This window comes from Coffea arabica, chromosome 4c (genome assembly GCF_036785885.1).
Source record: "Coffea arabica cultivar ET-39 chromosome 4c, Coffea Arabica ET-39 HiFi, whole genome shotgun sequence".
Lineage (NCBI taxonomy): Eukaryota > Viridiplantae > Streptophyta > Magnoliopsida > Gentianales > Rubiaceae > Coffea > Coffea arabica.
In genome coordinates, this window is record NC_092316.1 from 15,720,928 (window position 1) to 15,733,187 (window position 12,260).

General features: G+C 40.5%; 1 protein-coding gene across 7 annotated transcripts; it reads right to left on the reverse strand.

Annotated features, from left to right (window-relative positions):
* Nucleotides 1-1,737: 1,737 nt before the first annotated feature.
* On the reverse strand, nucleotides 1,738-11,607 carry LOC113739946 (uncharacterized). 7 transcript variants are annotated; one of them, XR_011813109.1, is made up of 8 exons: nucleotides 11,399-11,595; nucleotides 10,784-11,279; nucleotides 8,402-8,773; nucleotides 7,185-8,178; nucleotides 3,865-7,097; nucleotides 2,950-3,128; nucleotides 2,177-2,327; nucleotides 1,738-2,079 (listed from the first exon to the last, which is right to left on the reverse strand). XR_011813109.1 is itself a non-coding variant. In XM_027267379.2 (6 exons), the coding sequence occupies exons 4-5, from the start codon at nucleotides 8,128-8,130 to the stop codon at nucleotides 3,904-3,906; spliced, it is 4,140 nt and encodes a 1,379-aa protein (XP_027123180.1). In that variant the 5' UTR covers nucleotides 8,131-8,178; nucleotides 8,402-8,773; nucleotides 10,773-11,279; nucleotides 11,399-11,573; the 3' UTR covers nucleotides 2,748-3,128; nucleotides 3,865-3,903. The 7 variants fall into 7 exon arrangements, 3 of the variants coding, with proteins under 3 accessions (XP_027123180.1, XP_027123177.1, XP_027123179.1); XR_011813108.1 differs by having other exon boundaries at nucleotides 3,865-8,178; nucleotides 11,399-11,607; XR_011813107.1 differs by lacking the exons at nucleotides 1,738-2,079; nucleotides 2,177-2,327 and adding an exon at nucleotides 2,489-2,582 and having other exon boundaries at nucleotides 3,865-8,178; nucleotides 11,399-11,607.
* Nucleotides 11,608-12,260: the final 653 nt, after the last annotated feature.

Genomic DNA, 12,260 nt, shown 5'->3' on the forward strand with positions numbered 1-12,260 from the left:
TTACTCTTGGTTTTCCATTGTTCCATCCCTGCCACACACAATACCTCAAACTTCTTCCATGAATCGGTCAAAAGTTCCTGAGCTAAGCCCTCTTCTTTATCCTGACGTCGCGCCCAAAAATTCAGCAATTACAGCTACCAATGAAATCTACCAACATCACAAGTCAAGCCGCAAAAGTGAACTTTGAGGATTTACTAAGGCTTCTGGGAACAATTTAGGAAGCATCTGAGGAAAAAGTGATATATCCTCTATTGACCTCAATCTTTTCCTCCCCTCACCGCCCCCCCCCCCCCCCAAAACAACAAAAACAACACAAAAAATCCAAATTTTGCATTTTGCAAGTTCTAATATCTTGTAATCCACTAAATCCATAGGAATACATTTCCACTCAGCACAATAATTTCGCAAATTACAACACCTATGTGTTTGATGTCACCCGTCGCCTAACAATATGAGTAATGTGTGATACATCTGTTGAATACTTCCATTCACATAAAATTTTAAGTGTGCTAATTTAGTCGGGAGAAACCTCACAATCACACATCACTACATATAATTAACGACTACAATTGTAAAATTTTAAAGTGCTAATTTTTTTTTTTTGGGTGTGTGTGTGTGTGGGGGGGGGGGGGGGGTTAGCTCACAATCACACATCACTACATATAATTAAAGACTCTTAGTTGTCAAAGATCACGACAATGTACTTGTTCTTGCCGCCTGTGAACCTGATAAAATGTAAGATGCAAGACCAACAGGAAAAAAAATGAAAAATATGACCTAAACTTCAATCCATGGCGTCTATACATGTTGGGTAAGGTTAATTCATGCCAATCCAGGGCAATGTTGTTTACGGGACAGCATTTTGAATTCTGTGGGATGTTTGGTAGACCTTTGTGTGCTTGTTTCCACTATTTACCCGTTTGATCATAAGAAACGAAAATTTCTGTGAAGACTTCCAAGGATGCACCAACGGACTCACCTAGACCAACTGAACCCAGAAAAGCCTTTATTTAAAACAATGAACTGAAGTAAGACGAAACTGGAACTGCATTTCTACAGTGCTTCAAAACTAGTATTCAAGTGCATTCTTTACACCAGATCAGCCTCCCAACGGCTGACTTTAACAGTTTGCCTTCGCCTAAAAAGTGTTTAGAGAAATATCCTAAACTAGCACCTGCGAAACCATTTGTTGTACAAAGAGAAAAAGGTGACATCGGCTCACCCAATTTCTCAAGAAAGTAATCTCAGGCAGAAGTCCTTTTATAAAAACTGGATAACCAACTTAAAGGGTGTATTCAACTGTTGAGGGATTGGCATACTTTTAACAAGGCAACCATAATAACATTGGTGATTGGTCTATGAGATGACACTAACTGCCCCCAGAATGAAAGTAACAACAAATAAAAAGGTACCCATAAACAATCAGAAGCACCATTTCTCCTACTAGTAACATATAATTTCCAGTTTTGTTAAGATGCCAAAAACAAGTGGATTTTCCGACTCCACCTGGAACACACTTGGCAAAATAACCATTTCCAACAGGTGTATTAGCCATACATAATCTCCAGATGTATACATCCCCTTCAATAACACTAGCAATTTTCTGCTAATGAAGTACCCTCCGTTTGCTAAGGAATTCAATTGGACAAACATTAGTCTGCATTAACACTGCTAAGGCTAGAAAGTATAACTGAAATAATGTCACATATGCAGTCAAACCAACTGAAACAAGGCATGTGAAGAAAATACTTGGTACCTGAATCGAGTGTAACCCTGTTATTACACAAAGTAACAGGAGAACAGAAAAACAGAAATCCAGCAGAAAGTACATAATGAACTTCCCCACCAACAGGTTGAGAAATCCCCATTGCAACCACTAGGCTTTTCATGTCTTATACAGCAGAGGCAAGAAGTAAGAGAATATTCCCATTACAAGTATCATCAATGACTGCTGTAAACAGACTGCAGTTTCAGTACCAGAAACAGCTCTTCCTTTATAAACTGGAAGACACGATCAACAAATTTATTCAACTGCAACGTCTGGAATCACAAGCGACTTGTATTGCCATTTTCAATGCCCTAATGGAGAGACGGAGAGAGAGATAGAGGTGGGTGGGGAAAGTAAACACGAAACACAATACTTTTGTTTGTTTCATGTATGTAAAATGCCTAGTACCTCACAGACATATATGACTGCCAACCTTATCCTTGCTCCAAAAAACCTCACATAGAGAGAGAGAGAGAGAGAGTGAGGGGCCTCGGTGGGTGTTAGCGAGGGGCCTCGGTGGGTGTTTTCGAGGGTTGCAAGAGAGTTAAGAGAAGCTCTGCTGATAACCATGAACAGAATCATAAGGTAAGTACCAGCTTGTAAGTATTTATTGCAGTCCAAAATGCAGCCACATTCCAATGAACAAAATCCCACTCTTGAGTCCCCTTTCAATTGTTCCTTTCAAGGAACTAAAACCTTCAATTATCACAACCAAGGGAATCCTAAACAATATTCACTTTGGACAACTTGTATAAATAAGAGGAACCTCTTTTGTTTGCATAGAATACAGCTCAAGGTACAATAAGACCGCCAGCTACAGTTAGAAATTTAAACAAATTTTAGGATACAAGAGCAGCCGTACCTACTAAATAAAGAAAAGCTTTAGTGCCAAAATTCGGTGTCAACCCTACTTATATATATGCAATAGGGACGAGAAAGGACTAAGAAGCAAAGCTGGACAATTTAACAACAAAGCACATACAAAAGCTTTCCTTAATTAGTTCAGAAATCCAACCATAATCCAACCTCCATACCCAGAATAGCTGGATTACCAGAATAGCTGGATTGAGAGAGACATTGAGACCTATATCATGTGTGATGCATCGTATCAATATCTGCTATCAGCGCATCACAGATTTCCGACAGTTAATATTACAGAGAAGAAAAAGATCTAAACCCACCCAGAAGAGTTTGCTGGGTTGAAGAGCTAGCAAAGCCCAATTGAGCACCTATTCGCCAAGCTTCTGAGCGGCTGAATAGGTCAAGGAAAATGTCCACTTACTAGCTGTCCTCCAGGAGAAGACCCATCCAATGATGATGAGATCATATACATGCAGGTCAGACACTGTCCCTTTGAGAGCTGCAAACAGCATATAGCAACCAAAGAGTCACTGAAAAGAGCACAAAAAGGCCTGACTAAAGCCAACAGAACTTCACATCCAATTTCCCAAATCCACAAACTTCAATAAAATGCATGTGGCAAAAATGCAAGAAATAGTCACATCATCAGTCCAACTGATGAAAAAGTGTTTCTCTTTTTATTTATATTCTCGCAAATCCACCCACCCAACCCTCCTCCTCCCCCCCCCCCCCCCCAAAAAAAAAAAACAAAGAGGGAGAGAAGAACCAGGATATCTCAACAAAAGGGAAAATGAAACCATTTCTTAGGTACAATAACTCCATCAATGAAATCCCCCAGGCTAATTTCATCTTTCTTTCTCCATGTACAGCAATGGTGTCAAATAAAAATTGGGCACAGTAAAAACAGTAGACTATTTACACAGTCAACATGCATGGAACTGCATTCCAAACAACAGTAAAATTCCATAATCTCTTCTTTTTCCTATTTCCTTTATTGGCTTTTCCTTGATTTGGCATTCCTTTCCTTTTTTCTTTTTCCTTGTTTAAACTGAAGTCTAAGAAAGCAACCTTTACTGAGGACATAAAAACTCATTTGTCTCATTTAAACAGTTATTGTAATCATGCCATGATTTAAGGCAAAAAACAGCAAAGCAAGATACAAAGCGGTCCTTGACCATTGCACTCACATATGTACTCAACTACATGCGTGACGTAAGATAAGAAAAGAAACTCACTGAGTAAGAAGATTCCTCATTCTGCAATACTTAACAACCTCACTGCCAGGAGGATTGCTTGTACCTGAAGCCTTCACCATCCCACCCTCCATCAGGCTCTTTCCTTTTCAGAACACCACCAGACAGTGGAAACATCCTCACTTGCTCCTCTGCTAGCGCCTGTGAACTGCCAACAGCAAGTTGTCTTTGTGCCAATGACTCCTCTCTGCCTTCAATATCTAACACACCAGGGCCTGCATTAAGGTCCAAACCCTGCCTACTCCACTTCCTATTACTCTCCATACCTCCACTATTGCTACCGTCAGAAACGCTTACCATGTAAGGCCTTGGAAATTGGGATGAAACTGCACCAACAGGTCCTAAAAACTGTGAATTTACAGGGGGAGTAAAAATTCTTCCACCAGATGAGGAGTCCATGAAAGAGTTTGACCCAACAGAAAAAGTAGCAGATGGCAAAGGTAAAGTAGTCCCAAAAGGGAACATTTGGTAAGGGAACGGGCTCGGTGCAAAGGGCACTGCTGGAGACGATGACAACACTGAACCACGGTAAACGTCAGGATTGAAAGGATTACCAGCAGGAGAGCCCAATAGTCGTTGCGGTGCACCAGGTGGAATGATCGCAAAAGGCTGCTCCCCTCGATCAGATAAAGCTGAAGGTATAGTAATTGATGAATAAGAAGTCCCAGGAGGAAACCACGCTGAGAAGTTTCCTGTTTCAAGGTTATTTGAGCGGAGACCAGCAAGAGTTGGTAGCGAGTGCACAGACTGCGTGCTTCCCCGACTATGCTGGGTGAATGAAGACTGTTCAGCAACACCATCATCAATACCAGGTCCATTGTTTAAGTCAAAATCCCTTTTGACCTCATTATTCGAGCTGGACGATAATGACTTGAAAGGTACAACAGGAGCCTCTAATCTGCGTATGCTAGTTGTTGGATATTGTGTTATATCATTAGCATCATCAACTCTATTCAAATCGAGATCAAGTCCTCCAGACATGCGACCAGGTGCAGAACCTGTAAGTTCATTCCTCGACCTATCAAGATTAACTGAATGGTCTGGGTTTGAACCTATCTCAGCACTTGAATCTCTACAAGCCATATCCTCTAACAATCTTTCATCTGGCACATTAAGATCAATATCTAATGGAGGTCGACTGGTTTTGCCTGAAGAATCATCAGGAGGACAAACATTTGCAGAACCCAAAGCCAGCTGAAGAACCTTTCTCGGCTCAGCTGGTCTAAATGCACTGGTGGCAGCTGATCCCTTCCAGCCAAGTTCCCCTCTATTTCTCAGTAGATCAACTGGAGGAACAAAGGGACCTTTGAGAGCAGCAGCAACTGTAATGGAGGCAGGAATACTACTGGAAAGCATGGAAACAGTAGTAGTTAATGAGTTAACCACATTGACAGTTGACAAATTGGTAGGTTCCCCATATTTTCCATCATCACTAACTAAGCCTTCATTCAAATCGAAATTCATCTTTGAATCCATATCAGCTGCATGTACAGATGTTAAGGACGTAGCACCAACCACAGTGGATACCCGTTCCTCCAATTCAGCGACTTCAGCATCAGACTTCTTTGCTTCCTTAAAATCTACGTCTCCAACCACCTCTTTCGACCCAACTGTAGGTTCCTCTTTCAGGGCACATGTTCCAAATGCATGGGGTTCAGCGACTTCCATCTTTTCAGAATTGGCCTTTAAGCAATCAGTTTTTTGGTCAGTCGCATCTGAACTCAAACCATCTAAATTTTTATCTTCAGATGTTGAAATCATATTGGTTTTTGGATCCAATGTTGCCCCATCAGACTGATTAACACCACTATCACCAGGATCCTCATCAGCCTCTCTAACTTTGCAACTGTCAACATTTTCTGAAGCTAAATCCTTAATAGATCCAGTAGCTGGCAGCTCTTCGGACTGGGGCTTCTGCTCTGTGAGAACAACATTGTTTGACATTTCATTACTATCTTTCTTGCAATCAATCTCCATTGACGGATTGGATGGAACTTCAGCTTTAGGTTTTACATCTTCAGTGCTTGAAAGGACACTTAATTTAACCTCAACACCCTTTTCCTCAGAAGATTGTTTACCAGAATCCAAATCTCTGTCCTTAGCTACCTTCGTTGTGGGTGACAATGAACTGGAGACCAAAATATCATCATACTTTTCATTCATCTCAGAGTAGCGATCTGTGGTTGCTTGCAAAATCTCTTCAGATGATGCAGCAGCGGCTTTCCTATCTCCAGTGGAGTGGAGTGATGCTTGCTTGGAAAGACATATTCCATCTTTGGACCATGAACTAGCAGATTTACCCCGCTTAAGATCATCACCATCAACATCATTGGGCTCACATCGTTCTCGTACTAAGGTTTCTTGAGGTGATGATTTTGATTTGGCATCTTCACCATTAGAAATCTCCTCCACAGGAGGGCTGCATTCTTGTGGAGAATCAGCAGGTGTAAGCGAGTCAGACTTGTACATTTCTCCAGCAGCAACACTGGCAAGAAGATTCATTCCAACATCATCCCCGATTGACACGGGTGTGCTTGCCTCAGAATATTTTACACAGCTTTCGATCAACGCATTCATGGAACTGAAAGATGCATCATGCAGTTTTCCAGACTTCAAATCATTCCCAGATGATGATGAAGCAGTTTTGGGTACCTCAGGGACTTTTGTACCATCTTCAGGAGGTCTACTTCGGTCTTCCTCAGGAACAGCTGTAGGAGACCCATCACCTTCATCAGACCCAGTATGTAAATCTTTAAAATCATTACTCTGCCATGATTCTGCATTCACATCAGAAATAACATTAGCCCGACCTGCATCAGCCTTTTCTTTTGTACGTTCAGATGGTTCATGCTTATCCGAAACCACAGGAGAAGAAGCACGGCTGCTCATAATAGAGGGATCTTCAAAAGATCCTCCGCTAACACTTTGAGCAGGACTTCGTCCCCGGTTGGGTAGCTTAACTATCAACTTGGGAGTGGCCCCATCAACAACAGGCGTCTCAAACACCTTTTCACCCATTGCTACAGACTGAGAAAACTTCTCTTGAGCAGTGGTTCGGTGGATTGAGGAATTTCTACTTGACCCTGTTTCTTTCTGGCTTCCAGATACCAATGTCCCAGGGAAGCCATTCACCGACTTCCTGTGCCTTGAGCCACCACTTGAAATCTTATTGACACTCATTGACCCAGCAGTAGAAGTCCTAGCATCTTCCTTTCCTGAGAAAGATTGACTGTAATTGTGAGACTGACTAGAACTACTGCTCTTCTCTTCTCTAGTTGACAAGGGAATATCAGAAGTACTACCAGTGGTAATTCTCGGCTGACTATCCTTGCCTGATGCTGGCGACGAAGCCGATTTTATTGCACCTGGAGATGGGGATGCAGACTTCCCAGCAGTTTCCACTTGTGAAACCTTAATTGACATTGTTTTAGCTGCTGAAAGCTGTGTCACCGAGCTCTTCAAGGCAACATCACCAGATCCACCACTACTTCTGCCTCCATGAGCCTCAGGAATGCGTGATTTGGACGGCCACGAAGTGGCCTGAGTTGAACCAGTATTTGCATCAATCATATTCATTTCAGCCTCAACTCGTTTCTTCCAAGTGTCAACTAAACCCCTTGCTTTCCTTTGGATTTCCAAGTTTTTGTGTGACCGTAAATGATTAACGGATCTGCCAATGTTGCATGTTTGTAGGGCAAGAAGGTTCACAGGAAGCTTATCAAGAGCACGAAGTAGAACCAACAGAAAGTCCTCAGCAGATTTATCACTACTATCACCAATCTTCCCTTTATGGGCATCCTGAAGCCATTCATCAAACACAGTCAAGCCCTTCAGCTGTACAAATTGGTTAAGACAGTCAAGCTTATCAGTGGCAGCTACAACACCTGCAAGCATTGAACGGCTAATTAAATCCAACTTCTTATCCACTTTATCTGGTTGCATAAGTAGGACAAGTTTCTCAACAGATTCTGAATCTACAACCCCTCCCTTCTCTGTCATCTTTGCAATCTCAGATTTCAAAAAGCTTTCAGATTTGTACAGGCCAGAATCACTATCATCTAGCTTCAGAGAACGTTCTCGCTTAACAGGGTCAGAGGCCTGGTCTCCACGCTCCCTTTTCTTTCCCTTAGTGGGAAGAGAAGTTGCACTACTCTGCACATTATCAGAACTTGGTTTAAATTGTGATGTAGACACTGAATTATTTGTTGGTTTTGGAGAACGGTTGCCAGACTGAAAGGACGCATCCATCTCTATTCTTGATTTTTGTAAGAGCTTATCTACTTCTTCTTGTCGCTCCTATAAAGAGTTTCAAAAGAAAATAAGCTCAAAGTAGCAAAGAATTCAGCATGAGATAATTGGACAAGGAAAAGCATTCAGCATTATCTTTCCAAGCCCACCCACTACCCATCTGCGAATGAAAGAAACGAAATCTGTCTGTTTAATTTTCCCGACATACAGAAAGGGAAGATCAGTCAATTAAAAAGAAAATGAACCAAGACCAATAGCTAACAAAACTCACATTAATATAATCTTGATCGGTTAGCCACCATAAACACTTGTTATCAATGTCATAAACTCGCCGACAGACAAAGGAGGATATCCCTGAAGGAAGTTCAACACCTTTAGGAAGGAATGCAACTTTACACGGATGTAGTAAAGATGCAGCTGGAGTCTCATCCTCATGAAAAGAATAAAAGATTTCGTTTGGCGCGGCGTCCGGGAGGATGCCTTTGCCAAGCTTCAACTCAGCCGGTCGATAGAGCCAATTAACACCTAGTTGCAAGTTATTCTCTTTACTAGGTCTCAAACAACGAATTATGCCGATGAACGGTGGAGAATCCTGAGGAGGCTTAAAAAGAGCACAGTCACCCACACTTATTCTGCGACCATCCTACAAAACAAGAAATCAGAATTGTTGTCAACAAATGACAAATAAAATGCCTCAGATAGACTAATATCAGGCACACTTACAAAGTAAGTGCCGGAAGAGAAATAATATGACTAAAAGGGGCAAGCTTATACTAATTGTCCTAATTAATGTCAGAAAATGGAAAAAAATTGGGCCAGCCACAGAGTAGAAGTGTCTGATACATCTGCACATAATAAAAAAATAACTAGAACTTGTCCAGTTTATTGATTTGACGCATCCAGTGATCTACTCATGGTAAAGAAGAACACGTGCAGCAAATGCTGAAGATCTCAAAAACTTGTGCAGACCCACCAGACTGTGCACAACAAAATCCAATGCATCTATCTCTCTTGGTACATGTGGCAAATAGTAGCCAAAGAAGCCCAGGATAGATATCTCTCAAACACAAGTAGAATCTATTAAAAATATATATTCCAGTAAAAATCTAGGGTATCAGCAACTAACCATGAATAACCAAAAAGCTAGGTCACTCAAACACCAGCCTATTTTCTTGTGGTACGTGGACCAGTTATTAAATAGTAATCTAACTTTAATCTTCCAAAAAATTTTGTTCATTCTTTCATCAATAACAGGGCTCAGCAGCGCCCACAATATCCTCAATAATTGAGGAGCCATTTAAGATTTCAACATTGAGATTGGACACACAAATGAAGCAAAAGCAAATTACAGACGCCACAAGGGTGCAAAAGTCCAGGATGCTGCAAATTAAGCTTCAGATATTCCATAGGACTTTCCACCTTAAGAAAAGGTGATAAAAGGACTCTTTTACATATTGTTCATCACAGTGGCCGACACAAACATTCATAGTGAGATGCCTGTCCTAAAAACAAAACCCAATTCTATGCATGATCTGATAGTCATATTCAAGCAAACTTTTCTTTTTGTTCCTTCCCAAGAAACCCAATGTCATACCAAAAAAAAACCCCAAAAAAAACTGAAATTCAAGGCAAGTTCCTCCTGCAAAATTTTCTTCGATGTCCATACTCCCACCAAATAATTCTAGAATTTAGGTAGGGGAAAAAATGCCAACCAACAGTATCTTCCACTCAACAATCAGTTTATCATCACAAACCTTGTATGCAAAATCTTGAGTTTCAGTGTCACAAAATTTCAATACAGGTGGAATGACATCATCCTCAACAAACTACAAGCTTCCGAAAGACATAATGACACATGGAAAACCTGATCACAGAAAACCATAATTGTTTGGCCTATAACAAATTCATTTTTCAAACACATTTACTCAGATTTTGAGTACATGTTTAACTGCCATTTCCTATTTCTAGAATTAGAAACGAGTATCACATACATTAAAGGTAACATAAGCACTAATCCAACTCAAACTACAGCAATCACAACATCAGAATATGGAGATTATAAGCTAATAAACAGCACCTTTCAACCATCAGATACAAGATTAAACTTTCTGACAGCAATGCTTTACAATCCAAATTCATTCACGAAAAAAGAAACATTCTTCTCGAAGTCAAAAGGATACAGGACAAAGAACATAACAAATGAAAATCTGAATCACAATATGCTAGCTCCTGACAACTGACAGTGCGGGATTAGAATATGCTCCTGATAGCCCAAAGATCAATTAAAGTGCCCCACGAACGTGTCACAACACCCATTGCCTAATATTTGCACTCTCCCCTTCCCAAAGAGGGAAATCCATAACTTCTGCCGTAAGACTAAAACAAAATGGCTAAGATAATCAAACCTTGCTCGATCACATATTTTTCACAATCCAAAGAAGCAAAATCCATAACTTTTCCCCCAGGCACAGGAAAGAACATTTCCCTATATGTCTTAATAAGTGAAACCCAAAAAGGAAAAACAACAAATTACCAATAAATAAGTCGCCTTTTAGAATCAATCAAAACAACCCAAAGATGTAAAAATCAAAATTAGGCACTTCCACCCAAAAATAAAATAAAACTAAATTTGAAAAACCCACCAAGGTAGTACCTTGCAGAAGGAATCACTAGAAATTATGGTAATAACAGTAGAAATAAGACTCGAGTCACCGCCGCCGTCAGCTAAACTGTTTCTGGTCGTGCTCAAAGGGACAGACCGCATGTGCTGACCGCCGCAACCACTTTTCCGAACAACAACAATCCTCCGATGATGACTCTCACCTTCCCTCTGTTCCCTCCCATGCATAATAACATTCGACTCGCATTTTCCCCAATAATACCATTAATTCGTTCTCCTCCAGCCACCATCAAATCAACTTCTTCACATTAAGACCTTTCTTAATTCCCCCGAAACACACAAATACACCATCAAAACCAGTCCAATTCGCAAATTCCCCAAGACCCTAAGCAAACCCCCGATTCAAAAAAAAAAACCCTAGACTTTCTCACACACCCTTCAAAGCAACAAAACCCTAGATCGCTCCCAATTTCAATCAAACCCTAATTTCTTCAACCCAATTCCACTCCTGCACCTTCAATTCCCCGATCTGCACAAATCAAATTCCAAAATCCAATATCTCAGATCCAATTCATCCAATAACCACACAAACGCATATATCACGCAAATTATACAATAAAAAAGACATAGCAGAGAAAGAAAGCAGACCTGAGAAACAAAATTTTGGATTTAGAGAGAGAAAGTAGTAAGATATAAATAGCGGAGGGCTAAATAAAAAACCGAAGACTTCTTCGCAATAAAAGACTGACGAGAAAAAGAGAGAGAGAAAAAAAATATATAGAATTGCGACAGAGAGAGAGAAAGAGAGAAAGATAGCGAGGATTGACAGACGGCAAAAGAGAAAGGAGTTGTACTTCGGGGTACCCCTCGTGTAGAAGAGGGGGATTTGGGTACGGGTAGTTGGGGCAGGATTCGGGCAGGATTACGTTAACATCAAACCTTGTAATCTTCTTGTCTTGTTATACACTATATTGATTGTGTGTGTGTGTGCGCGCTGCGTGCGTGTGTTTTTTCTTTTTTATTTTTTTTTTAAAGCTATAATTGTGTGTGTGCGTTTGTGCGGCTGTTTTCGAGCTTTTGGGCGTTTATTGTATGTGGGGGGCGGAGTTACAAAAATTTATGACGGAGGTTCATAAATTGTACTCCCTCCGTCCCACTTTGATAGTCCTGTTTTCTTTTTTTGTCTGTCCCAAATTGCAGTCCACTTTCCAATTGAAGAATGTAGTTATATTTTCATTTTCCTAAAATACCCTTATTCAATATAAGTTGTTGTTGCTATAAATCTACCCCATTTAATGAGAGTTGATTCTTTTTTTACCATCAATTCAAGTTCACATAAAGTTGTACTCTATTTAATGTGAGGGTATTTTAGGAAAATAGCAATCTAAATTTACTTTTCCAACAAAGTTAACTACTTTTTCTTAAACTGTGTGAAAAAAGAAACAGGACTATCAAAGTGGGACGGAGGGAGTAGTACTTATTATAACTGCTTGTAACTAGAATTTCTCGA

What these genes read in the sequence shown, in the direction of transcription:
- LOC113739946 (XM_027267376.2), bottom strand. Translation starts at nt 10,978, where the DNA reads ATGCATGGGAGGGAACAGAGGGAAGGTGAGAGTCATCATCGGAGGATT. An exon ending in CTAGTGATTCCTTCTGCAAG is followed by an intron (nt 8,774 to 10,783) that starts GTACTACCTTGG and finishes CTTGTTTTGTAG; the next exon opens with GATGGTCGCAGAATAAGTGT. An exon ending in CCGATCAAGATTATATTAAT is followed by an intron (nt 8,179 to 8,401) that starts GTGAGTTTTGTT and finishes AACTCTTTATAG; the next exon opens with GAGCGACAAGAAGAAGTAGA.